Below are 25,758 nucleotides of genomic sequence, written 5' to 3' on the forward strand. Positions count from 1 at the left end.
TATAATCCTCAGTTGGGCCCAAATTAAATACCCTTTTCTCTTCTTAACTTGACTGTTAGTTGAATTTTTGTTGACATTTCCAAGAGTCCTCTCCTAGTGGAGTCACATAGGACATGCTTAATCCATTTAGCAGTAACTTGTAAGAACAAGCACAAATTGTTGTCTACAGGGAAGCTCATCTGAGTCTAGGAGACCAGGGTTTTTATTGGAGATTGGTCATGTAGGCACAATTTCAGTCACTAACATTCCTGACTCTGAGAAGTAAACAGATGTTCAGCATAAACTGTATTATTTCTGTTAACAGTTTGGGCACAGTGAGACTGCCTTATTGCTTAGGGAAGTTTTATGTCAGTGTAGGGACTGTTTACCATTCAAATTCTGGGACCAGTGAAAGGTCAAACTTGCAAGCAGGTCTTTCTAAAGATAGTAGTCGGGTCTTCCCGGGTGGCTCAGTGATTGAGAGTCTGCCTGCTGATGCAGGGGACACGGGTTCAGGCCCCGGTCTGGGAACATCCCACATGCTGCAGAGTGGCTGGGCCTGTGAGCCATGGCTGCTGAACCTGCGCATCCGGAGCCTGAGCTCAGCAATGGGAGAGGCCACAGCAGTGAGAGGCCCACATACCACAAAAAAAAAAAATAAATAAATAAATAAAATAAAAATAAAGATAGTAGTCTTAGGCCTGCTATGTTAACTGTTTTCTACACAATAGACTTTTGTATTTACTTATCTAACATTTCCACTTGTCCATATTCCTTCCTACAGATCTTGTATATACTGATGTTTGTGTTCCCCCAAAATTCATATGTTGAAAGCCTAACTCTCAATATAATGGTTAGGAGATGGGGTCTTTGATAGATTATTAGGTCATGAGGGCAGAGCCCTTATGAATGAGATTAATACCCTTATGAAAGAGCTCCTTGCCCCTTCTGCCAGAGGATACAACCAGACTATGGCCTTAAGAAACAAGAAGTGGGCCTTCACCAGGCACCCAGTCTTCTGGCGCCTTGATCTTGGACTTGTCAGCCTCCAGAACTGTGAGAAGTAAATTTCTGTTGTTTGTTAGCCACCCAGTTTATGGCATTCTGTTATAGCAGCCTGAACTAAGACAAGATCCAAGTTACCCTCTAGTGTCATTTCCATTACCATGAAGAACTTTCTTTAGTGTTTCCTGTAGTGGAGGTCTGCTGGTGATGAATTCTCTCAAGTTTTATCTGAAATATCTTTATTTCCTCTTCGTTTTTGAAGGGTAGTTTCATTGGAGATACACTTCAGTATTGAACATCTTTCTTTTAGCGCTTTAACTATTTGTTCCATTGTCTTCTCATCTTCATTTTTTTTAAAAATTAAAGACTATTATTTATTTATTTATTTATTTTATTTTGGCTGTGTTGGGTCTTTGTTGCTGCGTGTGGGCTTTCTCTAGTTGTGGCGAGTGGGGGCTACTCTTCATTGAGGTGCGCAGGCTTCTCATTGCGGTGGCTTCTCGTTGTGGAGCTTTAGGCACATGGGCTTCAGTAGTTGTGGCTTGTGGGCTTTAGAGTGCAGGCTCATTAGTTGTGGCACACAGGCTTAGTTGCTCTGCAGCATGTGGGATCTTCCTGGACCAGGGCTCGAACCTGTGTCCCCTGAATTGGCAGGCAGATTCTTAACCACTGCACCACCAGGGAAGCCCTTAAAGACTATTTTTTTTTTTTTTTTTTTTTTTTTTTTTTTTTTTGCGATACGCGGGCCCCTCACTGTTGTGGCCTCCTCTCCCGTTGCGGAGCACAGGCTCCGGACGCGCAGGCTCAGCGGCCATGGCTCACGGGCCCAGCCGCTCCGCGGCATGTGGGATCTTCCCGGACCGGGGCACGAACCCGTGTCCCCTGCATCGGCAGGCGGATTCTCAACCACTGCGCCACCAGGGAAGCCCTAAAGACTATTTTTTAAAAGCAGTTTTAGATTCACTGCAAAATTGTGAAGAAGGTACAGAGATTTCCCAAATACTCTGTTACTCCTCACATGCATAGGCTCCCCTATTATCAACATCCCCAACCAGAGTGGTACTTTTGTTATAATTGATAAAACTATATTGACATGTCATAGTCACCCAAAGTCCATAGTTTACATTAGGATTTACTCTTCGGGTTGTACATTCTGTGGGTCTGGACAAATGTATAACGACATGTAGCCATCATTACAGTATCATACAGGGTAGTTCCACTGCCCTCAAAATCCTCTGTACTCTGTCTATTAATCCCTCACCCCTCCATCCCTGGCAAACCTGATCTTTTTACTGTTTCCGTAGTTTTGCCTTTTCCAGAATGTCATATAGTTGGAATCATATAGTATGTAACCTTTTCAGATTGGCTTATTTCACTTACTGATATGCATTTAAGGTTCCTCCATGTCTTTTCCTGGCTTAATAGCTCATCTTTGTAGCTCTGAATAATATTCCATTGTCTGGATGTACCACTGTTTATTTATCCACTCACCTCTTGAAGAACATCTTGGCTGCTTCTAAGTTGTAGCAATTATGAATAAAGCTGCTATAAACATCCATGAACAGGTTTTAGTTTGGATATAAGTTTTTAACTCATTTGTGCAAATACCAAAGAGCATGATTGCTGGGTGGTTAAAACTGCCAAAATGTTTTCCAAAGTAGCTGTACATTTTGCATGCCCACCAGCAATGAATGAGTGTTCTGTTGATCCACATCCTTGGCAGCATTTGGTATAGTATGTGTTCCAGATTTTGGCCATTCTAATAGGTGTATAGTGATATCTTGTTTTAATTTGCATTTCCCTGATGACATATAATGTGAAACGTCTCTTCGTATGTTTATTTGCCATCTATATACTTTCTTTGGTGAGGTGTCTATTAAGGTTTTTGGCACATATTTTACTTGGGTTGTTCATTTTCTTTTTCTTTCTTTTGGCGGCACTGGGCATGGCATGTGGGATCTTAGTTCCCCCAAAAGGGATCGAACCCAGGTCCTCTGCATTGGAAGAGCATAGTCTTAACCACTGGACCACCAGGGAAGTCTCTCATTTTCTTACTGTTGAGTTTTAAGCGTTCTTTGTATATTTTGGATAATAGTCCTTTATCAGATTTGTCTTTTTTTTTTTTTTTGTGGTACGCGGGCCTCTCACTGCTGCGGCCCCTCCCGTTGCGGAGCACAGGCCCCGGACGCGCAGACCCAGTGCCACGGCCCACGGGCCCAGCCGCTCCGCGGCATGTGGGATCCCCCTGGACCGGGGCACGAACCCACGCCCCGCCCCCCCATCTGCAGGTGGACTCCCAACCACTGCACCACCAGGAAAGCCTCAGATTTGTCTTTTGCAAATATTTTCTCCCAGTCTGTGGCTTGTCCTCATATTCTCTTGATGTTAACCTTCATTGATCAGAAGTTTTTAATTTTAATAAAATTGAAATTATCAATTATTTCATTCGTGGATCATACCTTTAGTGTTATATCTAAAAAGTCATCACTGTATCCAAGGACATCTGGTTTTTCTCCTATGGTATATTCTAAGAGTTTTATATAGTTTTATATTTTACATTTTAGGTCTATAATCCATTTTGAGTTAATTTTTCTGAAAGATGTAAGGTCTGTCTCCAGATTCTTTTTTTTTTTTCCCATGTGAATATCCAGTTGTTCCAGCACCATTTGTTGAAAAGACCATCTTTGTTCCATTGTATTGCCTTTTTTCCTTTGTCAAAGATCAGTTGAATGTACTTATGTGGGCCTATTTCTGGGCTCTCTATTCTGTTCTGTTGGTCTATTTGTTTCTTCTTTTGCCAGTACCACACTGTCTTCATAATGTAACTTTATAGTAAATCTTGAAGTCAGGTAGTGTCAGTCCTCCAACTTTTTTTTCTTCAACATTTTGTTGGCTATTCTTGGTTTTTTGCCATCTGTATAAACTTTGGAATTAGTTTGTTGACATGCACAACATAACTTGCTGGGATTTTGATTGGGATTGCATTGAATCTATAGATGAAGTTGGGAATTGAGTCTTCCTATCCATGAGCATGAACTGTCTCTCAATTTATTTAGTTCTTGTATTTTTTCTGGGTATTACACTTGAAATTTAGTTTACTAATTTTAAGTTGGGACCTCTATTAGCTAATCTATACATTTTTTTCAAATCTGTTCCTTTTTTTCAGGTCATAAATAAAGTCCATCTTAAGGCAAATCATGTTGTAAAGAGAGATGTTAATGAACATTTAAGAATCAAGACTGTCTACGATAAAAGTATTGAAGAGTAAGTACACCATTATTTGTCATCTTTTTTATTAAGAATCAAACTATTGAAAATATTTTCATCTGTTACCTGGAGTTCCATAAATGGAACTAGATGCTAATGTACCCTCAAAATGGAATTAAGCTAAATATGCTTTTTAGTTTAGAAAGATGAAGGCCATGGGATATGATTTAAATCTATACATCATGAATAATTTAAACACACCAGTGTATATCTACTTATGTGGTCAATAACAGACCTGGAAGGCACTTAAGTACTTAGAGGAACAATAAGACAAAATACTAATATATTCAATAACAAGAACATTTACAAAATTATTAACCAGAGAGATGATATAGCCTAATTTTTAATTTAGAGTAAGAGGTTGTCCAGAAAAGAGATAGATTATGAATCTGTAGTAGTTTATGAAGAGCTATTGGGAGTAGCTGATGTCTTTCCCTATCTTTAACTTCCCAAATGAATGAGACAGTATGTGATCAACTCTTAAATGCTCATTGAGATTTAGAGGGACTGATATGGCATGCTTCCCCAAAGCATTCCTTGGGACTCCTGCCAGTTGTATTCTGAACAAAAATGAGATAATGGTTTGCCCTCAGCATGGCAATCTTTATGTTTTATGTCATCATTTTCAGGTTGATCCCTGAGAAAAGACACCTTGTAAAGGTATGTAATAAATACTCATATCTTGAATTGGACACTTAAAATGGTGCATATTATTGTATGTAAATTTTACTTCAGTAATGAAAAACATACATATGACTATTTTGTGAATGACTGTATAAAAGGTGTTGGTAGTGAATGTATTTCTCATTATCACCAAGGTGTTTTTGTGATGCACTCACCAAAACTTTGTTCATATCTGATATTAAGTTAGTCTTCTCATTTTATAATTTGATATTAAATCATTCTCATTTTTTTACTTGTCCTCTTAAGTTTTATGGGAGCAGAGCATGCTTCGGATAGGATGAAAAAGACGATGTTTTAAAAACATTGAGAACACTATTCTCTTGGTGGAAATGCTCATTCTCCTGAAGATTAATTGGCCTGATAGTATGAAATGCCAAGGTCATTTATAGAGGTGCTAGCCTCATAAGTTTTTTAACTGTTACAGAGGCACACACACACATTAAGCCAGTTCATTGTGGGCCACAGAAATGGGTGAGGCTAAAGTATATCTTCTAAATATAAGATTTTCTTAACATAAACTACCTTCATGTTGGAATAATCTAAATCAGTCTCAAATTTAAAGTAAGATTAATAGTTGTGATTTATGTTTTATAATATTCTATTTAAATGGGGTAGGGAAGGAACTTTCTGGTGTTCTTTCCTCCAAACTAAACTATTAAATGAGGAAATTCCTTTGCTCCTAGACTCAATCTTTCCCCAGCCCTAGTCACACAACCTTTGACTAGTACCTATATTCCAGAATTATAAGGCTTTTTCCTTCTTTCCCCTTAGTCATTAATATCCTATGCTTACTTGTTTTAAATATAGTTTTATCTTTTAGCTGTAATTCTGACTGTTTTTTTTTTCCAACGTTTATTTAGGCCAAACTTTTTCCACAAGCTGTTTCTTATTTAGAGAAGACTTTTCAGGTTCGTAGACCTGCGGGCACCATATTACTTAGTAGGTATGTCACATTACACACAGGTCATTTTCTTAAGTTGTTTAGTACTCTGCCCTCCCCATTCTGTCAGTATGGCAAATTGTGATATTTATACTGGAGTATTTTATTATGCTGGTTCCTGGAGACCAAACTGTAAGATATTTAAAAACAATAAAAGAGTATCTGTTGGGTAATCATTCTTTCCCCAATTTTCCATTATGAGGTGACCCACTGGATCTTTTCCTTGGGTGTAGTTGTACCCTTTTTCCCATATCCCCTTCCTTCCTCCTTCATGTGTACAGTGTTGGCTTTTGAAGTATTTGAGTGTTTGAAAACCCAGATCAGAAGGATTTGCCATGGAACCAAAATTCTTTCTTAGACTACTTTTCTAACTAAAATAGTAACTATTATAAATGAACTAAATATAACAGCTACTAGTTTTTTACAGTGTTTTAACTGCTGTGAACTCATCTTTATTTTTTTTTTGGTAATTAAACTTTGATGTACAAATGAACTGAAGACAATGTGCAACAAACCAATACCAATACCTACGGAAGGAAAATAATCACCATAGATGCTGTACTGAGGAATGTGCAGAGCATACAAAATGTGGCCCCATTATAGTGCCTGAGGAGCACCTCCAGGTATTTCACCCTGCTCTTAGCAATGTTCTTATTCTTTAGGATAAACTTATGACAGATTTTCACTCTGTGATTGTCACTAAGAAGATTTTACAGACTTAAGTTCAAAAACTTCATTCTCTACCAAAAGTAATCACAGTTAGGTGTGCTGATTTTATTCTTTCATTGGTTTTCAAGTGAATTTAATTATTTTTTTTCTTTTTTCAATTTATCTCTGGGGCTGCTGAATCATTTCTGCTTAGGACTTTATCTTTGCCCTCCAAAACATCTTTTAGCAGCTGTATACCTCAGAATTTTTAAAGGGCAATTTAACATGATCTCTTCAAATAAAAATAATGTGTATGCTTTAACCCAACCTGGAAATGTATTCCATAAAAATACTTATAACTATGTAATATATGTTCAAGGATATTCTTTGCAAAACTATAAATATGCCTATATTAATATTAGTTAAGTTATGGCATAATCACATAATGGAGCACTACACAGCTGTTAAAGAATGAAGTAGAAGGACTCCCCTGGTGGTCCAGCGGGTAAGACTCTGTGCTCCCAATGCAGGGGGCCCAGGTTCAGTCCCTGGTTGGGGAACTAGATCCCATACACATGCCGCAACTAAGAGTCTGCATGCCACAACTAAGATCCGGTGCAGCCGAAATAAATAAAATAATATTTTTTAAAAAAAGAACGAAATAGATCTTTATATACTGATTTGGAAAGATAGTTAAGCTTTTAAATGGAAAAAAATAGTTGTAAATCAGTATGAGTAGTTAGTCTATTTCATTTAAAAATTAAAAATTGAGCCGCCACCTCCACCCTGGCCGCCTTCTCCCCAAGGTGGGAACATTGAGGAAACAAAACTGAAGACAGAATCCAGTCACCTGATTGCAGTTTAGTGCTTTCTCCATTATTCTACAGGACACTCATCGGAGGGAAGATATTTTTCCTCAGTTGCCTTGTAGATTAAAGGCCCTTGGTGCTCCAGCCAGACATCAGGGCTGTGCCTCTGAGGTTGGAGAACCAACTTCAGGACACTGGTCCACAAGAGACCTCCCAGCTCCACATAATATCAAACGGCGAAAATCTCCCAGAGATCTCCATCTCAACACCAAGACCCAGCTTCATTCAACAACCAGCAAGCTACAGTGCTGGACACCCTATGCCAAACAACTAGCAAGACAGGAACACAGCCGCATCCATTAGCAGAGAGGCTGCCTAAAATCATAATAAGGCTACAGACACCCCAAAACACACCACCAGACGTGGACCTGCCCACCAGAAAGACAAGATCCAGCCTCATCCACCAAAACACAGGCACTAGTTCCTCCAACCAGGAAACCTACTCAACCCACTGAACCAACCTTAGCCACTGGGGACAGACACCAAAATCAACGGGAACTACGAACCTGCAGCCTGCGAAAAGCAGACCCCAAACACAGTAAGATAAGCAAAATGAGAAGACAGATAAACACACAGCAGATGAAGGAGCAAGGTGAAAACCCACCAGACCTAACAAATGAAGAGGAAATAGGCAGTCTACTGAAAAAGAATTCAGAATAATAAGAGTAAAGATGATCCAAAATCTTGGAAATAGAATAGAGAAAATGCAAGAAACATTTAACAACGACCTAGAAGAAATAAAGAGGAAGCAAGAAATGATGAACAACACAATAAATGAAATTAAAAATACTCTAGATGGTATCGATAGCAGAATAACTGAGGCAGAAGAACGGATAAGTGACCTGGAAGATAAAATAGTGGAAATAACTACTGCAGAGCAGAATAAAGAAAAAAGAATGAAAAGAACTGAGGACAGTCTCAGAGACCTCTGGGACAACATTAAACACACCATCATTCGAATTATAGGGGTCCCAGAAGAAGAAGAGAAAAAGAAAGGGACTGAGAAAATATTTGAAGAGATTATAGTTGAAAACTTCCCTAATATAGGAAAGGAAATAGTTAATCAAGTCCAGGAAGCACAGAGAGTCCCATACAGGATAAATCCAAGGAGAAACACGCCAAGACACATATTAATCAAACTATCAAAAATTAAATACAAAGAAAACATAGCAGCAAGGGAGGGCTTCCTTGGTGGTGCAGTGGTTGAGAGTCTGCCTGCCGATGCCGGGGACACAGGTTTGTGCCCCAGTCCGGGAAGATCCCACATGCCACGGAGCGGCTGGGCCCGTAAGCCGTGGCCACTGAGCCTGCGCTCCGCAACGGGAGAGGCCACAGCAGTGAGAGGCCCAAGTACAGCATAAAAAAAGAAAAAAAAGAAAAAAAGCAGCAAGGGAAATTCAACCCATTTTTGATAAAACATTCACTCAAAATTATTTAATTACACAACTGGATAACTGAAAAATAATTTTCCATTAAAAACAGTTTCAGAGCTAGAAAGCATCAATAATATACTGGCTAACAGGTTACAACTCTAGGACAGTGACATAATTAAACAGAAATGGCTTGAATCTTATGGATGCATCAATCTAGATTTGATTCAACCCATTTTTGATAAAAACCCTGCAGAAAGTAGGCATAGAGGGAACTTTCCTCAACATAATAAAGGCCATATATGACAAACCCACAGCCAACATCATCCTCAACGGTGAAAAACTGAAACCATTTCCACTAAGATCAGGAAAAAGACAAGGTTGCCCACTCTCACCACTCTTATTCAACATAGTTTTGGAAGTTCTAGCCACAGCAATCAGAGAAGAAAAAGAAATAAAAGGAATCCAAATCAGAAAAGAAGAAGTAAAGATGTCACTGTTTGCAGATGACATGATATTATACATAGAGAATCCTAAAGACGCTACCAGAAAACTACTAGAGCTAATCAATGAATTTGGTAAAATAGCAGGATACAAAATTAATGCACAGAAATCTCTGGCATTCTTATACACTAATGATGAAAAATCTGGGAGTGAAATTAAGAAAACACTCCCATTTACCATTGCAACAAAAAGAATAAAATATCTAGGAATAAACCTACCTAAGGAGACAAAAGACCTGTATGCAGAAAATTATAAGACACTGATGAAAGAAATTAAAGATGATACAAATAGATGGAGAGATATATACCATGTTCTTGGATTGGAAGAATCAACATTGTGAAAATGACTCTACTACCCAAAGCAATCTACAGATTCAATGCAATCCCTATCAAACTACCACTGGCATTTTTTACAGAACTAGAACAAAAAATTGCCTAATTTGTATGGAAACACAAAAGACCCCGAATAGCCAAAACAATCTTGAGAACGAAAAATGGAGCTGGAGGAATCAGGCTCCCTGACTTCAGACTATACTACAAGGCTACAGTAATCAAGACAGTATGATACTGGCACAAAAACAGAAATATAGATCAATGGAACAGGATAGAAAGCCCAGAGATAAACCCACACACATATGGTCACCTTATCTTTGATAAAGGAGGCAAGAATATACAGTGGAGAAAAGACAGCCTCTTTAATAAGTGGTGCTTGGAAAACTGGACAGGTACATGTAAAAGTATGAAATTAGAACACTTCCTAACAGCATACACAAAAATAAACTCAAAATGGGTTAAAGACCTAAATGTAAGCCAGACACTATCAAACTCTTAGAGGATAACGTAGGCAGAACAGTCTGACATAAATCACAGCAAGATCCTTTTTGACCCACCTCCTAGAGAAATGGAAATAAAAACAAAAATAAACAAATGGGACCTCATGAAACTTAAAAGCTTTTGCACAGCAAAGGATACCATAAACAAGACCAAAAGACAACCCTCAGAATGGGAGAAAATAGTTGCAAATGAATCAACTGACAAAGGATTAATCTCCAAAATTTATAAGCAACTGATGCAGGTCAATAACAAAAAAACAAACAACCCAATCCAAAGATGGGCAGAGGCCTAAATAGACATTTCTCCAAAGAAGATATACAGATTGCCAACAAACACATGAAAGAATGCTCAACATCATTAATCATTAGAGAAATGCAAATCAAAACTACAATGAGATATCATCTCACACCGGTCAGAATGGCCATCATCAGAAAATCTAGGAACAATAAATGCTGGAGAGGGTGTGGAGAAAGGGGAACACGCTTGCACTGCTGGTGGAAATGTAAATTGAAACAGCCACTATGGTGAACAGTATGGAGGTTCCCTAAAGAACTACAAATAGAACTACCATATGACCCTGCAATCCCACTACTGGGCATATACCCTGAGAAAACCATAATTCAAAAAGAGTCATGTACCAAAATGTTCATTGCAACTTTATTTACAATATCAGGACATGGAAGCAACCTAAGTGTCCATCGACAGATGAATGGATAAAGAAGATGTGGGGCTTCCCTGGTGGCGCAGTGGTTGAGAGTCCGCCTGCCGATGCGGGGGACACGGGTTCGTGCCCTGGTCCGGGAGGATCCCACATGCCGCGGAGCAACTAAGCCCGTGAGCCATGGCCGCTGGGCCTGTGCGTCCGGAGCCTGTGCCCCGCAACGGGAGAGGCCGCGGCAGTGAGAGGCCCGCATACCGCAAAAAAAAAAAAAAAAAAAAAAAAAAAAGAAGATGTGGCACATATATACAATGGAATATTACTCAGCCATAAAAAGAAATGAAACTGAGTTATTTGTAGTGAGGTGGATGGACCTGGAGTCTGTCATACAGAGTGAAGTAACTCAGAAGGAGAAAAACAAATACCATATGCTAACACATATATATGGAATCTAAGAAAAAAAAATGTCATGAAGAGACTAGGGGTAGGACGGGAATAAAACACAGACCTACTAGAGAATGCACTTGAGGATATGGGGAGGGGGAAGGGTAAGCTGTGACGAAGTGAGAGAGTGACATGGACATATATACACTACCAAACGTGGGGTGGAGAGCTAGTAGGAAGCAGCTGCATGGCACAGGGAGATCAGCTAGGTGGTTTGTGACCACCTAGAGGGGTGGGATAGGGTGGGTGGGAGGGAGGGAGACGCAAGAGGGAAGACATATGGGAACATATATATATGTATAACTGATTCACTTTGTTGTAAAACAGAAACTAACACACCATTGGAAAGCAATTATACTCCAATAAAGATGTTAAAAAAAAGTATGTTAAAAGGGCAAAGTTTGTTTAGAAGACTAGAAAGAAAGGTAATATTACAAGATGACTTTAACTTTTTACCTTATATCCTTTTGTATTATCTGAATTTTTAACAAGATACATGAATACTTATAATAGGAAACTTTATTTACTTTACTTTTTTTTTTTTTTTTTTTTTTTTGCGGTACGCGGGCCTCGCACTGTTGTGGCGTCTCCCGTTGCGGAGCACAGGCTCCGGACGCACAGGCCCAGTGGCCATGGCTCATGGGCCCAGCTGCTCCGCGGCATGTGGGATCTTCCCGGACCAGGGCACGAACCCGTGTCCCCTGCATCGGCAGCCGGATTCTCAACCACTGCGCCACCAGGGAAGCCCTATTTACTTTCCTTTTTATTTACTTTATTTACTTCCAGTAAATAAAGTTTTTTATTAATTAGTTTTTAAGTAACTATAGATTCATGGGAAATTGCTAAAAAAAATGTGTACAAGAAAGTCCCTTGTAATTTTCACCTAGTTTCAAGGTTTCATAAAACCTTTTCTATTGCTGTCTTTTTTGTACCCTGGTTGGATGCCCTTTATAAATAGCAATTGCTTGTTTTAATTAATATTATACATTTATGATTATAGTATATAAGGTAGAAATTTTAATAAAATAAATTTAAAATTAGAGCTAGGAATTGAGTAGAGAGAGGTATGGATTTTGATAAAAGCTGAAGGATAATAAATAAAAATTAAACCATACATATTTAGAGTCTGGATTCATTATAAATTAAAAGTCCTGATAGCTAACCTCTTCTCTGGTCTGTTTTTCCGTTGTTGTCCCCCATGGGCATAGCAATGCAGAGTCTGCTGTGGGGGTAAGTGGCCCTGTGGAGCAGTGGGTGTGCCAGACCAAGAGGGAGTCCGGGATGCAGACTTTGTTCTTTATGTTGGTGCTCTGGCCACTGAGAGGTGCAGCCATGAAAACATCATCTCTTATGCAGCCTACTGTCAGCAGGAAGCAAAAATGGACAGGTAAACTTTCCCCTGAGACTTATTTCCCAAGATCTAAAATAAGAACTCTTAAACCATATTCTAAGTGTTGAGAGTACAAGAAGTGTGCATTTGCCAGATTACCTCCAGTAGTAAGAAATGGCATACTGCCTGGATTGGGGTGTGGTGGGGGAACCAGGTTATAGGACTGCTATGCATATGGTAATATAAGTACCAATTCCAAAGGAAAAGTCTACTGTCAATAGAATTTTCTTTGAAAGTGATGACACCTCTCTAAGGAAACAATTTGAACTTTAATTTTAGCACTTCTGTGCTAAACTGTAAGATGTTCAAAATAAGTGTTCATCTAATTGTCATATCATTATGTCCTTCACTTAGCTTAATTGTCTCTAAAAAATTTAGAGTCCCGGAACGTCCCTGGCAGTCCAGTGGTTAAGTCTCTGCACTTCCACTGCAGGAGGAGCCAGTTCAGTCCGTAGTTGGACTAAGATCCCACATGCCGCTTGGCCAAAAAAAAAAAAAAAAAAAAAAAGTCCTCTTTTTTTTTTTTTTAAACATTCACTCAGAATTATTTAATTACACGACTGGATAAATGAAAAAGAATTTTCCATTAAAAACAGTTTCAGAGCTAGAAAGTATCAATAATATACTGGCTAACAGGTTATGACTCTAGGACAGTGTCATGATTAAACAGAAATGGCTTGAATCTTATGTATGCATTAATCTAGATTCGATGTTGGCTTAGAAATTTATTTACAAATGCAATTTCAAAATTAAAAAAATAAATAATCTGTCTTGAGTTTTATTTTCTTTCCATGTCCATAAAATGAAGAGCTTTTCCTGATCACCAGGTTTTCATACAACAGACAAGTAAATCTCATGGCACTAGCCAGACATGTTTACACCTTAGGAACTTCATGGCAAACTGGCCTCTTTCAATAGGCAGACAGCAACCCCTGTCATTTCAAATGAAGCTGTTCATCATCAATCGGTGATGGTCATAGCTTCATTAGTATTCATCGACCTGCAGGATGCTCCTGGTAAGATTGTCAGGTTTTAACCAAGTCATTTTCCAGCAAACCTTCTCCCATATGTTTTGGAACTTTCCTTTGCATCTGGCACCACACTGCAGCTCCCAAGTCCTGACGTAAAAGACCCGAGTCCTCTTTTATTTACAAAATATTTCAAAAAATTTTTCTTAGTGAAGCAGCCTTGAAATAAAGTTGTTATGCATACAGAAGATTGTCTGTTACACACCAGACAAATCAGTTAAAGACAGTAGAAGCTGGTATGTCTCAGTATAGTTTGTGTGTGATGTTCTCAAATCTAGGAGAGTTAATGTGACCACATTCAATGGTCCAGTAAATGTAAGGACCGTTGCTGAGTTCCTGAACATTCATCTACCTATCAAAATACTAGCTGACTTTAAAGAGCTGTTTCACTTCTATTGATATCTAATTAATTTAATGAAAAAAAATGAAATTATTAGTAGTACCAAGTAGCCAATACAAAGGAAACATTAATATATACTTCAGAGTTATCCTGTCAATACTGAAGGTGGTAAGGAGGTCAAAATCAGCATCATGGATTATGAAAGCAGTCTGTTAGCATGTTACTATGTAATTGTTGATCCATGAAATAAACTCAAAAATCTTTAGCTTCTGAATGTTGAGAATGCATCGAGTCAAATATTTAATATATTACTGAAGAAGGAAGTGCTATATGGTTTTGCAGATATATATGTACTATTGTTTAGTAAAAAAAAAATGTATTTAATAGAGTGTTCCTTTTTTTCCTGAGAAGCTGTCATTAAATTTATGATATTTTATAATTACTGGTATCTCAATATCAAGGAAATATGGTATTTGAAGTGCTAAATGAATGACAAGTTACTTGATAAAATGAGATACTTCTTAAAGTAGATGTCTTTGAGAAATATACCTTCATAATAGCAGTGCTGCAAAATCATGGCTCTTTATCTTAATTTGACCTAAACCATATGGATTGTACATACACACAATCTTATTTTTAATACACTGTTGAGTGTCAGAAGAACATTGCAAAACAGTGTACATAATACACTGTTTTAAAAATCTGTGTATGGACTTGAATGTGCTAAGGTAAAAGTAAAAAATAATTAGGATTACCAGCTATCCCAATTTTCTCGGGAGTACCCTTGGTTTAGCCCTGAAAGCCCCATATCCCGGGAAATCCCTCAGTCCTAGGCAAACCAGGATGGCTGGTCACTCTGAAAAATAAAGCACCCCAATTGTTGATAGCAGTTACCTGTGATAGTGGAATTTAGTGGTGGTAGTTTGTAAAACAGGGAATTTTTACTTTTTTCTTCATACATTTCTATATCTTTGGATATATAACTTTTTCCAATGAGCTTTTATTACTTTTTTAAACAAAAAACATGTTAAAGTGAACCTATGTATTGGGAACAGAATAGCTTCCCTGGGGAAGTAGGGAGAGGGATATAAAATCACATGTTGAGATGGGTCTAGATTAGTTCAACTCCTTTCTGCATCTGATAATACTGAAAGTACTTAAAGTATCTAATTGTCTTTTGGGGAGAGAATCCAACATAGGAGTTATCACGTAGATGAGAATCCCATAGCCCAGAGATGCATCTCACTTTCATTGCACTGCTATTATGTTTCTTTAAGGCACTTGAACATTTGGTTCACTTTAGGTATGAATGACTAGCTGAAAGAATAAATGTTCCTCGTGTCAGTGAATCTGAAGCTACTCATGTATGTATTCTCATACCTGGGGAAAATTTTGGTTTCTTATGAGGAGAATGTTGATGTTAGAAGAGCAATATCTTAAGTTGTTCGTTTTGAATTTTTTTTTTTTTTTTTTTTTTGGCGGTACACGGGCCTCTCACTGCTGTGGCCTCTCCCGTTGTGGAGCACAGGCTCCGGACGCGCAGGCTCAGCGGCCATGGCTCACGGGCCCAAGCCGCTCCGCGGCATGTGGGATCTTCCCGGACCGGGGCACGAACCCGCATCCCCTGCATTGGCAGGCGGACTCTCAACCACTGCGCCACCAGGGAACCCCTGAATCTTTTTGATAGAAGTGAAACTTTCCTTCAAAACTGCTATATTGCATTAATTCATTCCATAAATATTTGAGCACTTAATATGTTGCCAGCAGACTAGGTGAACAAAGTAGACACATGTACCTGTCTCATGGAACTTACAAATTACAGAGGGAGTCAGATATTAGTTAAATACTGATACAAATAGACATGTGACTTCAAATATGATAAATACTTTGTAGAAAAAGACAGGGTGTTGCAACATAAAAGAGAACAAAAGGAGGAAACATAATTTAGTTCAACTGGACAAAAAAGGCCTCTTTGAAAAAGTGAAACTTTAGATATAACCTGAAAATCAATAGGCTTCAGCCAAATAAAGAGCTGGAGAAAGAGCTTATGTTAGGAAAATGCTGTATCTACCTGTTGCTGTTAGAAGCCACTCCAGTGGAAACTGTGTTTGAGGATGAGAGCTTTAGGGGATGCATTGGAGGGAGAAGTAGACAGGGTGGTTTCATTCTAAATGCAGTAGGAAGTCCCTGACAGGGTTTAAGCCTGATAGTGACGTTTATTTTATATATTAGAGGTCACCGTGGCAATATTTTGTTGAGTGAATTATACTCATACTTTTCTAAGTGTAAGTCTGTTGTTTTCAAGTATGAAGAAAGTGCACTGTATGTTTTTTTAACGAAATAAGGCAAATTGTTACTCTGTAAATAGGCCATCACCATTTGGGGAGGTTTGTGGTATTTCTATGGTAAAATGTTGAGATAGTGTTGGGAGAAATACCTTGGGGTTCCTTACTGTTTGTCACAGCTTTTGAAAGTCAGGTGGGTGCATGGTGAACAGATTGAATTACTGTGGGTCCTCGTCACCTCTTGGACTCTCAAGTTCTAGGCTCAGAAAGAGATATAGAATTCTGTAGATTCTAGAAGGTATAGAATACTGTATGAAAGAAGGTAATAGGAAGATAAAAAACTTTATGTTGGGCTTCCCTGATGGCATTGATTAAGAATCCGCCTGCCAATGCAGGGGACATGGGTTCGAGCCCCGGTCCGGGAAGATCCCACATGCCGCAGAGCGACTAAACCCGTGCACCACAACTACTGAGCCTGTGCTCTAGAGCCTGTGTACCCCAACTACTGGAGCCCACGTGCCTAGAGCCCGTGCTCTGCAACAAGAGAAGCCACCGCAGTGAGAAGCCCGCGCACCGCAGCGAAGAATAGCCCCCGCTCACCACACTAGAAGAAAGCCCATGCGCAGCAACAAAAACCCAACACAGCCAAAAATAAATAAATTAAATTAATTAATTAATTTTTATGTTAATGGAGGCATTATTGGGACAAGAGAAAGGGATAGTGAAATGGAAATCAGAAGGTTCAGCAACTTGCAGCAACCTGAATGATTTGCTTATTGTCCTATTTTGTACCTACTTTTCCTCTCTACCTACTTGTCTGTCCCTGTGCCTATATATATAGTGAAATGCTGAAGTCAGAAATGAATTTTGCAAGTAAAATAGTGTTACAATTTAAATTTTTTAGTTCATTCCCTTTTTTGGTACATATTGACATACTTTACAAATTCACACTGAAGTATAATTAACTGACTCTATCCTCTTGAGGGAACAGGTGTTGATTAGCCATGTCATAGGAAAACACAGGTATATGTCTTTTTTTTTTTAACATCTTTATTGGAGTGTAACTGTTTTACAATGGTGTGTTAGTTTCTGCTTTACAACAAAGTGAATCAGTTATACATATACATATGTTCCCATATCTCTTCCCTCTTGCGTCTCCCTCCCTCCCACCCTCCCTATCCCACCCCTCTAAGTGGTCACAAAGCACAGAGCTGATCTCCCTGTGCTATGCAGCTGCTTCCCACTAGCTATCTATTTTACATTTGGTAGTGTATATATGTCCATGCCACTCTCTCACTTCGTCCCAGCTTACCCTTCCCCCTCCACATATCCTCAAGTCCATGCTCTAGTAGGTCTGTGTTTCAGGTATATGTCTTGAAAGTAAAAGATAGTGAAAATTGGATGTTATGTTATAAAATATTTCACAAAGATTTTTCTGACCTTGATCAGTTTTTGATAGAAAAATATAGGTTAATAAGTATAATACATATTGTCCTGGAATATAATTTAAAATTTAATGTCTGTTTTAACAGGCCAATTGCAGGATATGCTAACCTGTGTCCAAATATGATCTCTACCCAGCCTCAGGAGTTTGTTGGGATGCTGTCTACAGTGAAACATGAGATTATTCATGCCCTGGTAAATTTTGCTGTTAACTATTGTTCTCTCCTTCATGCCTTGATTTTCTGATTATACTCTCATTTTGATGTATATGTTAAAATGTAAGATTATGTGGCTTCTTAGATCGTGTTCAGTAAAACCTAGTTGATTAGGCCTCTGCCAGTAGACAATTTTTAATGATTAGGATAGCAGCTCAGTTGAGTTATACTACCTAAAATACTTAAACAAGTAAATCCATTGGGCAAATAGGAGTTTTGAAAAAATGATTAAGCTTCTTAAGAAAAAACTTAGTAATTAAAAAAAATTCACTTTCATCTAAAATGATAGCTGATATGCTAATTATAGATCTTATCTCCTACAGAGATCTCATTTCTAAAAGTGTTCTTGGTCTATTTAGACTTTCTGGATTTTATATATACTAACTGATTCAGAACTTTGCTTTTCCCCAATTGGTCCAAAGTAGTAAACTTTTACAATATGTCTGGGGAATTAAATAAAGTTGCCTAATACCTAGGAAATGTCCTCCTGATATCATTCATGTGTTTAGAAAATAGATGGGAGTAAAATGCAGTGATTAAGAGAGAGTATGGGACTTCCCTGGTGGGGCAGTGGTTAAGAAACTGCCTGCCAGTGCAGGGGACACGGGTTCAATCCCTGGTCTGGGAAGATCCCACATGCCACGGAGCAACTAAGCGTGTGCACCACAACTACTGAGCCTGTGCCCTTAGAGCTCGCAAGCCACAACTACTGAGCCCACATGCCACAACTACTGAAGCCCACATGCCTAGAGCAGGTGCTCCGCAACAAGATAAGCCACCACAATGAGAAGCCTGCACACCCCAATGAAGAGTAGCCCCCGCTCACTGCAACTAGAGAAAGCCCCCATGCAGCAATGAAGACCCAACGCAGCCAAAAATAAATAAATAAATTTATAAAAACCAAAAATTTTAAAAAACATGGTAGCACCCACTATAGAGTACATTATTAAAAAAAAGAGAGAGGGAGAGAATGGATCACACAGATCTAGGTGTGAATCTCCTTAGCTTTACTGCTAAAAATCTTTGGGATCTATTACAAATTATTTAGCCTTTGTAAGCCTCTGTTTCATCTATAAAATGAAGATAGTAGTACATACTACAATGGATTTTTTTCTTGAAGATTAAATAAGATGAAATATAAATGGCTTAGCACCATGCTCTACATAGTAAGGTATAATAAAATTAGTGGCTATCATTTATTAGTCTTATTTCGTGAGCTATTATGTATGACCTCAGTCTTTAAATCAGCAAATACATTGAATAATTCAGTGAAACTCTAGTGTATCCAGATAGCACTTCTGTTCTTCAAGTAAGGAGATTCTAAAATGAATCATCTCTTTTTCTTTTATTAAAAAAGTAAGTCAAACCTGCTATTGTGATGAAAGACAAGCATCATTCTAAGTAACATTTTAAGCTTTAAGCTTCAAAAACAATAGATACTTGATGTTGAGAGACCCAGAAAAAAACAGCAGGTTTTAAGTCTAGTATATAAGTGAACATGAATGCAGAGGTCCCAGACATGAGGTAAATTAGGTTATGAACAGGCAGGTCACAAAAGAAAAGGTCCAATTGGCCAAGAAGTATATGAGAACATATTCAGATTTACTTTAGCAATCAGGGAATCTCAAATTAAAGTCAGGCACCATTGAATATAAAAACGTGTGAGAGTTATTATGTACATTGACTTTAAGGTAGTGATTACCTCTGGGAAAAGTGGGAAGAGAAAGGGTGAAGGTAATGGGCCTTCAACGATATTTATTCTGCAGTGTTTTATTTCTTAAAAAAAACGTCTGGGGCTTCCCTGGTGGCGCAGTGGTTGAGAATCCGCCTGCCGATGCAGGGCACACGGGTTTGTGCCCCGGTCCGGGAAGATCCCACATGCCGCGGAGCGGCTGGGCCCGTGAGTCATGGCCGCTGAGCCTGCACGTCCGGAGCCTGTGCTCCGCAACGGGAGAGGCACTAACAGTGAGAGGCCCGCGTACCACAAAAAAAAAAAAAAAGTCTGAAGAAAATGTGGCAAAATGAATATCTTAAATCCTCTTAACGAGTATACATAAGTTTCTATTAGATTTTTAAACTTTTTTGTGTATTTGAATTATTTAAAAAATTGTAAAAACCTAGGAAATTAAAAATATTAGTTTGTCTCAAAAACCATCCTGGAGGATGCTAAGAATTAAATGTTTAACAAATACACTTATTCCCTATAAAGTTATATATGCTCTAGTTATCAAATACAGTCATTCCTGGTTCTTTCAATACCAGATAAGCCTTCTGAAATGTGAGTGCTTAGAAAAATTTTAAAATTGATATTGTGGAAAAAAATGTGTATTTAGAATATTATGAAAGATGAGGCACAGAATACTATTTTAACCTTTATATAACCTCACTGAATTGTATATTAAAAACTGTTTAGATTTTCTTACCTGACTCCATTAAATGTTCTTTGCATCTTCAGAGATTAAAAAAGAAGAAATGTAGGAATAAAAGAATACTCTGGATTCCATTAATCATTTTGGCAAGCCTTGAATGACACAGGCCACAGTTATGTAAGCAAAGACATTTGCCAAAGAAATTGATTAATTAAGTGATCATTTGTGATTGTTAGTTATTTGGATATAAACTATAGCATAGTCTCAATGTATAAAACATACTTAAATTAGTAGTTACAAAAGCACTTTGTTTTAGTTATTAGGTTAGGAAAGAAAGTAAGAAAAGAAATCTCACTAATGAAATAGGAGATATCAAATGTCAGTAATTATTTTTTTGCCCATTTTCTCATCTTATTTGGGAGAGGGGATAGAGAATGGGAATTTGAATACCTCTATGTGAAGTAGCTACTATCTTATTAAAATTGAAGACTTATTTATTTATTTATTTTTAAAATTAATTAATTTATCTATTTTTGGCTGTGTTGGCTCTTCGTTTCTGTGCGAGGGCTTTCTCTACTTGCGGCAAGTGGGGGCCGCTCTTCATCGCGGTGCGCGGGCCTCTCACCTTCGCGACCTCTCTTGTTGAGAAGCACAGGCTCCAGATGTGCAGGCTAAGTAATTGTGGCTCACGGGCCCAGTTGCCCCACGGCATGTGGGATCTTCCCAGACCAGGGCTTGAACCCGTGTCCCCTGCATTGGCAGGCAGACTCTCAACCACCGTACCACCAGGGAAGCCCGAAGACTTCTTTAAAATACTGTCTAAAAATGTGATATAAACACACAAATTCACATTGTATAAAACTTTTAGAAATACAGATGACTTTACACATTACTCTACCACCAAAAGAACCACAGCTAACATTTCGATATATGTTTCCAGTCTTTTTTCTGAAGTATACACCCCCCCCACATAAACACACATTTATAGTCTTTTATTTTAGATATAGATATATATTAAATATGGACGTTGGTATCAAAGACTTTGAATTTTTTTGAGTGATCTTACGAGCACACCGCCCTGCTCTAAACTCTATTGTTAATTGTTGTTAATAGTAACATTCCCTGGTTGCAATTGTGGAGTTTATTAGTAAGTTCATGTGAAGAGGACCAACTATGATAAACACATCTTTAAATAAATAAATGCATTGTCTATACCAACCAAAGAATGTCTTTGTTACTATTACTTTTGGTTTCCTCACTTAGAATTATCTCAAGTAATTGAAATTTAAAATTCATAATATGAAACACTTAATTTCAGTCCAATTCCAGTATATGGCAAGTTCCTGTAGAAGTATTGGCCTGATGCTTTTATGTGGTTGTATCAGTGTTCTCTTTTGATAGTGGCATGTTTATCTATAATCACATTTGATATTTTTCACTGTAAGACATTTTGAACTTTTTCTTACAGGGTTTCTCTGCTGGGCTATTTGCATTCTACCATGATAAAGATGGAAATCCTCTAACTTCAAGATTTGCAGATGGTCTCCCACCTTTTAACTATAGGTATTTGTTTTTTGTTTTTCTTATTCTTTTTTAGGAGAGTGCTAAGACTAGAATCTGAGAATCATGGCATGTTAAGTTCCATAAATAATAGTGGCTTTATGGCTAGCCTAAGAAGATTGTATGTCCTATCTTATTAAAATAAGATAGGATATAAGGGTGGGATGAATTGGGAGATTAGGATTGACATGTATACACTACCATGTGTAAAATAGCTAGCTAGTGGGGACATGCTGTATAGCACAGGGAGTTCAGCTCAGTGCTCTGTGATAACCTAGATGGATGGGATGGGGATGCAGGGTGGGAGGGAGGTCCAAGAGGGATGGGATATATGTATGCACATAGCTGATTCACTTCGTTGTACAGCAGAAACTAACGCAACATTATAAAACAATTATACTCCAATAAAAAAAAAAGAGTTCATTTAGCTTCACCTTTTCATTTTACAGATGAAACAATTGAGATGGAGAAAACTTAAGTGACTTATCCAAAGAGCCAGGACTCTTTTCCACCACTCTGTAGCTTGTATTACTTTATAGGAGAGTCAGGCCATGGGAAAATATGGGTTAGTTATAGTTTGTTTTTTTAATAATTATTGTCTGTACATGGCAATATTTACATGTTAACTGGTATTTTATTTAGCACATCATATTAACAGTGACCTAGAGGTTCAGGGCCTAAAAGAAATAATACCAAGAATTACTAAAAAAAATTATCAAGAATTTTATATAGAATATCAGTCACAGAACTATAACTATTTGCATGCATTTATATAAAAAATAAATCTCTAAATTAAGAGCACATGTCCACAAAAAGACATGTAAATGAATGTTCATGGCAGTTTTGTTATTAATAAACAAAAAATGGAAACCACCCAAAGGTCCATCAATAGAAGAATGGGTAAATAAATCGTGATATATTCCTATAACCAAAAACTACAAGGCACTAAAAAGAACACGTTACTGTTGCCTGCAATAAAGTGTATGAATATCACAGTTACAAAGTTCAATGAAAGAAGTCATAGTCCAGGGACTTCCCTGGTGGCACGGTGGTTAAGAATCCACCTGCCAATGCAGGGGACACGGGTTCGATCCCTGGCCTGGGAAGATCCCTGATGCTGCAGAGCAACTAAGCCATTGTGCCACAACTACTGAGCCTATGCTCTAAAGCCCCTGAGCCACAACTACTGTGCCCATGTGCCACAACTACTGAAGACCGCCTGCCTACAGCCCGTGTTCCACAAACAAGAGAAGCCAACGCAGTGAGAAGCCTGCGCACCGCAATGACGAGTAGCCCCCACTCGCCGCAACTGGAGAAAGCCCATGCACAGCAACAAAGACCCAACGCAGCCAAAAAAAAAAAGTCATAGTTCAGTTGTATGGAGTTTAAAAACAGTCAACGATAAAAGACAGATTAGTAGTTTTACTTGAAGCCGCAGGCTATTAAATGCCATACAAGTTGAATAGATTGAGAAGGGGCATAAGGAAACCTTCTCGGGGTGCTGACACTCTTCCCTATCTTTATCAGAGTAGTGGTATATGGATGTAGAATACAAAATTAATTCTCCCACGAAGATCTCCATTTAGGTAGCTAGAAGTAAATAAATATTAAAACAGTACTTTGTTCATCATAGTATTTTTTTAGAGTACGTGTGAAGAAATAATTCTAATGTAGAAATACATGTTTTACTTCCTAGACTGTGTCGTTTGGTTGTATGGGAGAAGTCTGGTCTTTCCTAAGAATTGTGGTCTTTATGGGAAACACATAAATAGTGAGATAGGCAACATCTACGTAGTGATGTAGGTAAGGAGGAGAGAGATTCCTACACACAAGAACCATTGTTAAGCTGATAATTTGCAGTGCTTTCTTACATTCGGGATATTCCTCAAAAGCAGGAAATCTTACAGTATAAATGGACATAAGAGAGTAATAAGAAATTCAGGTGTTAGACATAGAAAGAGTCGGATTTGGCCCTAACCTATTTATTTGGAGAAACCATTAATCTTGAAATGTGAATGATGAAGAGGATATTAGAGTTATTAATGAGGGAAAATCTGATTATTTTCTTGTTGGCTTTGTTCACTATTTATGTTTAAACATTTCCTTGCCACGGAAAAAGAAAAGGAATTAAGAATAATCTTTCTAAGGCATGGGTAGATGAATAGATATATGATACAACAAATAAAGGTGTTAATTGTAGAATCTAAGTAATGGTTACTGGGTATACAGGTGTTCACCATATAATTCTTTGAATAAATGTGTAAAATCTTCATAAAATAATAGTGGGAAAAAATAGCCTCTTTATATTCTGTTTTATTGGTGAGAATGAGAGAGTCATAGGGTCAGTGGTAGAAGTAATCTAGGAAAAAGCCAGAAAAAAATGATACAGGTTATAGGAGAAAAAAAAATTGATGTCCATTATAATTTTCTATAATAAATATAACAGTTTTGTAGTAGTGAGTTTACTTGTGCAAGATAGATTCCCCCAAATGAGATTGTTTTCTCCCATTTAGTTATCTTTTTATTTGTCATATTTTTTCTCATACAGAAAAGTTTTTAAATTTTATATTATTAATCTTTTTTATTGCTTAAGAAAGCTTCTTCTGCCCTACAAAGATTATACAAATATTCTTCTAAATTTCTTCTGGTAAATTATTATTTGAATTTTTTATGTTCATAGCTGTAATCCATTTAGAATTTATTTTTGTTTCATGTATTTGGGGGTTCTTTTGTAAGGCACATACATATTTATAATTGTTACGTCTTCTTGGTGGATTGACCCTTTCTTCATTATAAAATGTCTCTAGTAACAATTTTTGTCTTAAAGTCTATTTTGTCTGATGTTAGCATAACTGTTCCAGCTCTTTTTTGAGTCTTATTTTCATGGTACATGTTTTTAATCCTTTTACGTTCAACCTATTTGTATCCTTGACTCTGAACTGTGTCTCTTGTAGACATAGTTGGATCATGTTTTTTTTTTAATGCATTCTGCCAGTCAACCCCCTTCTGTTCCCTCTGGCTGCCAGATTGCTGGTTTTCACCATGATTGTGGGCTGTTGGTTTTCAAAGCTGCCACAAAGCTAGAGAGAGGGCATGGGAAAACGCCACAAAGCTTGCTGTTCTTACTGAGATTCATCCATTTTTCTTAAGGAAGTGCTTCCTGGATTACTACAAGCCTTTGGTTAATTTCCAGAGTTCTGAAAAAGTTCATTTGGCCAATTTTGATACTTTCCCCATTGCTTTCATGACGTTCAGAGGTCCTTACTCTGCCATTTTTATTGACATTTGTCTGGAATTTATTTCTGTGTATGGGGTAAAATAGGGATTTAACTTTGTTTTTCCTAGTAGGATAACCAATTTTACAGCACAGTTATTAAGTAAATTATGCTTTCCCACTAAATTAAAATGTCACCTTTTGTTAAGTACAGTACTAGGATATGTCTTTAGACATGCTTTTTTTTTTTTTCTGTACGCGGGCCTCTCACTGTTGTGGCCTCTCCCGTTGCGGAGCACAGGCTCCGGACGCGCAGGCTCAGCGGCCATGGCTCACGGGCCCAGCCGCTCCACGGCATGTGGGATCTTCCCGGACCAGGGCACGAACCCGTGTCCCCTGTATCGGCAGGCGGGCTCTCAACCACTGCACCATCAGGGAAGCCCCATGCTTTTGTTTTATCCAGTAAATTTGTTAAGAGGAAGTAATTTGTCATCTTAGCCAAAAATCAGCTATTTGAATTTGAGCAAGTTACTTCATCTCTCTAAGCTTATGTCTTTACCTGCAAAATAGTGATGATAATCTCATAAAGTTATTGAAAAGATTAAATTAGAAAATACCATCAAGTCTTAACTTGTACTTGGTATATAGTAAGCTCAAATATGTTAATATTGATATTCATAAACACTTTTACACTTAAAGTGGTGGTGAATTTG

The 25,758-nt window shown here is 37.9% G+C and overlaps 1 protein-coding gene across 2 annotated transcripts in view; it reads left to right on the plus strand.

Moving 5' to 3' along the window:
• The window catches only part of LMLN (leishmanolysin like peptidase), a 130,757-nt gene that overhangs the window by 16,164 nt on the left and 88,835 nt on the right, over positions 1–25,758 (plus strand). For both annotated transcript variants that reach the window (XM_067034389.1, XM_059064393.2), the window contains exons 2-8: positions 4,151–4,248; positions 4,881–4,911; positions 5,796–5,878; positions 6,375–6,498; positions 12,410–12,588; positions 17,777–17,882; positions 21,740–21,834. In XM_067034389.1, the coding sequence (XP_066890490.1) occupies positions 4,151–4,248; positions 4,881–4,911; positions 5,796–5,878; positions 6,375–6,498; positions 12,410–12,588; positions 17,777–17,882; positions 21,740–21,834 (716 nt within the window). The remainder of the gene's footprint in view (positions 1–4,150; positions 4,249–4,880; positions 4,912–5,795; positions 5,879–6,374; positions 6,499–12,409; positions 12,589–17,776; positions 17,883–21,739; positions 21,835–25,758) is intronic.

The sequence above is a fragment of the Kogia breviceps genome, chromosome 5 (assembly GCF_026419965.1).
Source record: "Kogia breviceps isolate mKogBre1 chromosome 5, mKogBre1 haplotype 1, whole genome shotgun sequence".
Classification (NCBI taxonomy): Eukaryota; Metazoa; Chordata; class Mammalia; order Artiodactyla; family Physeteridae; genus Kogia; species Kogia breviceps.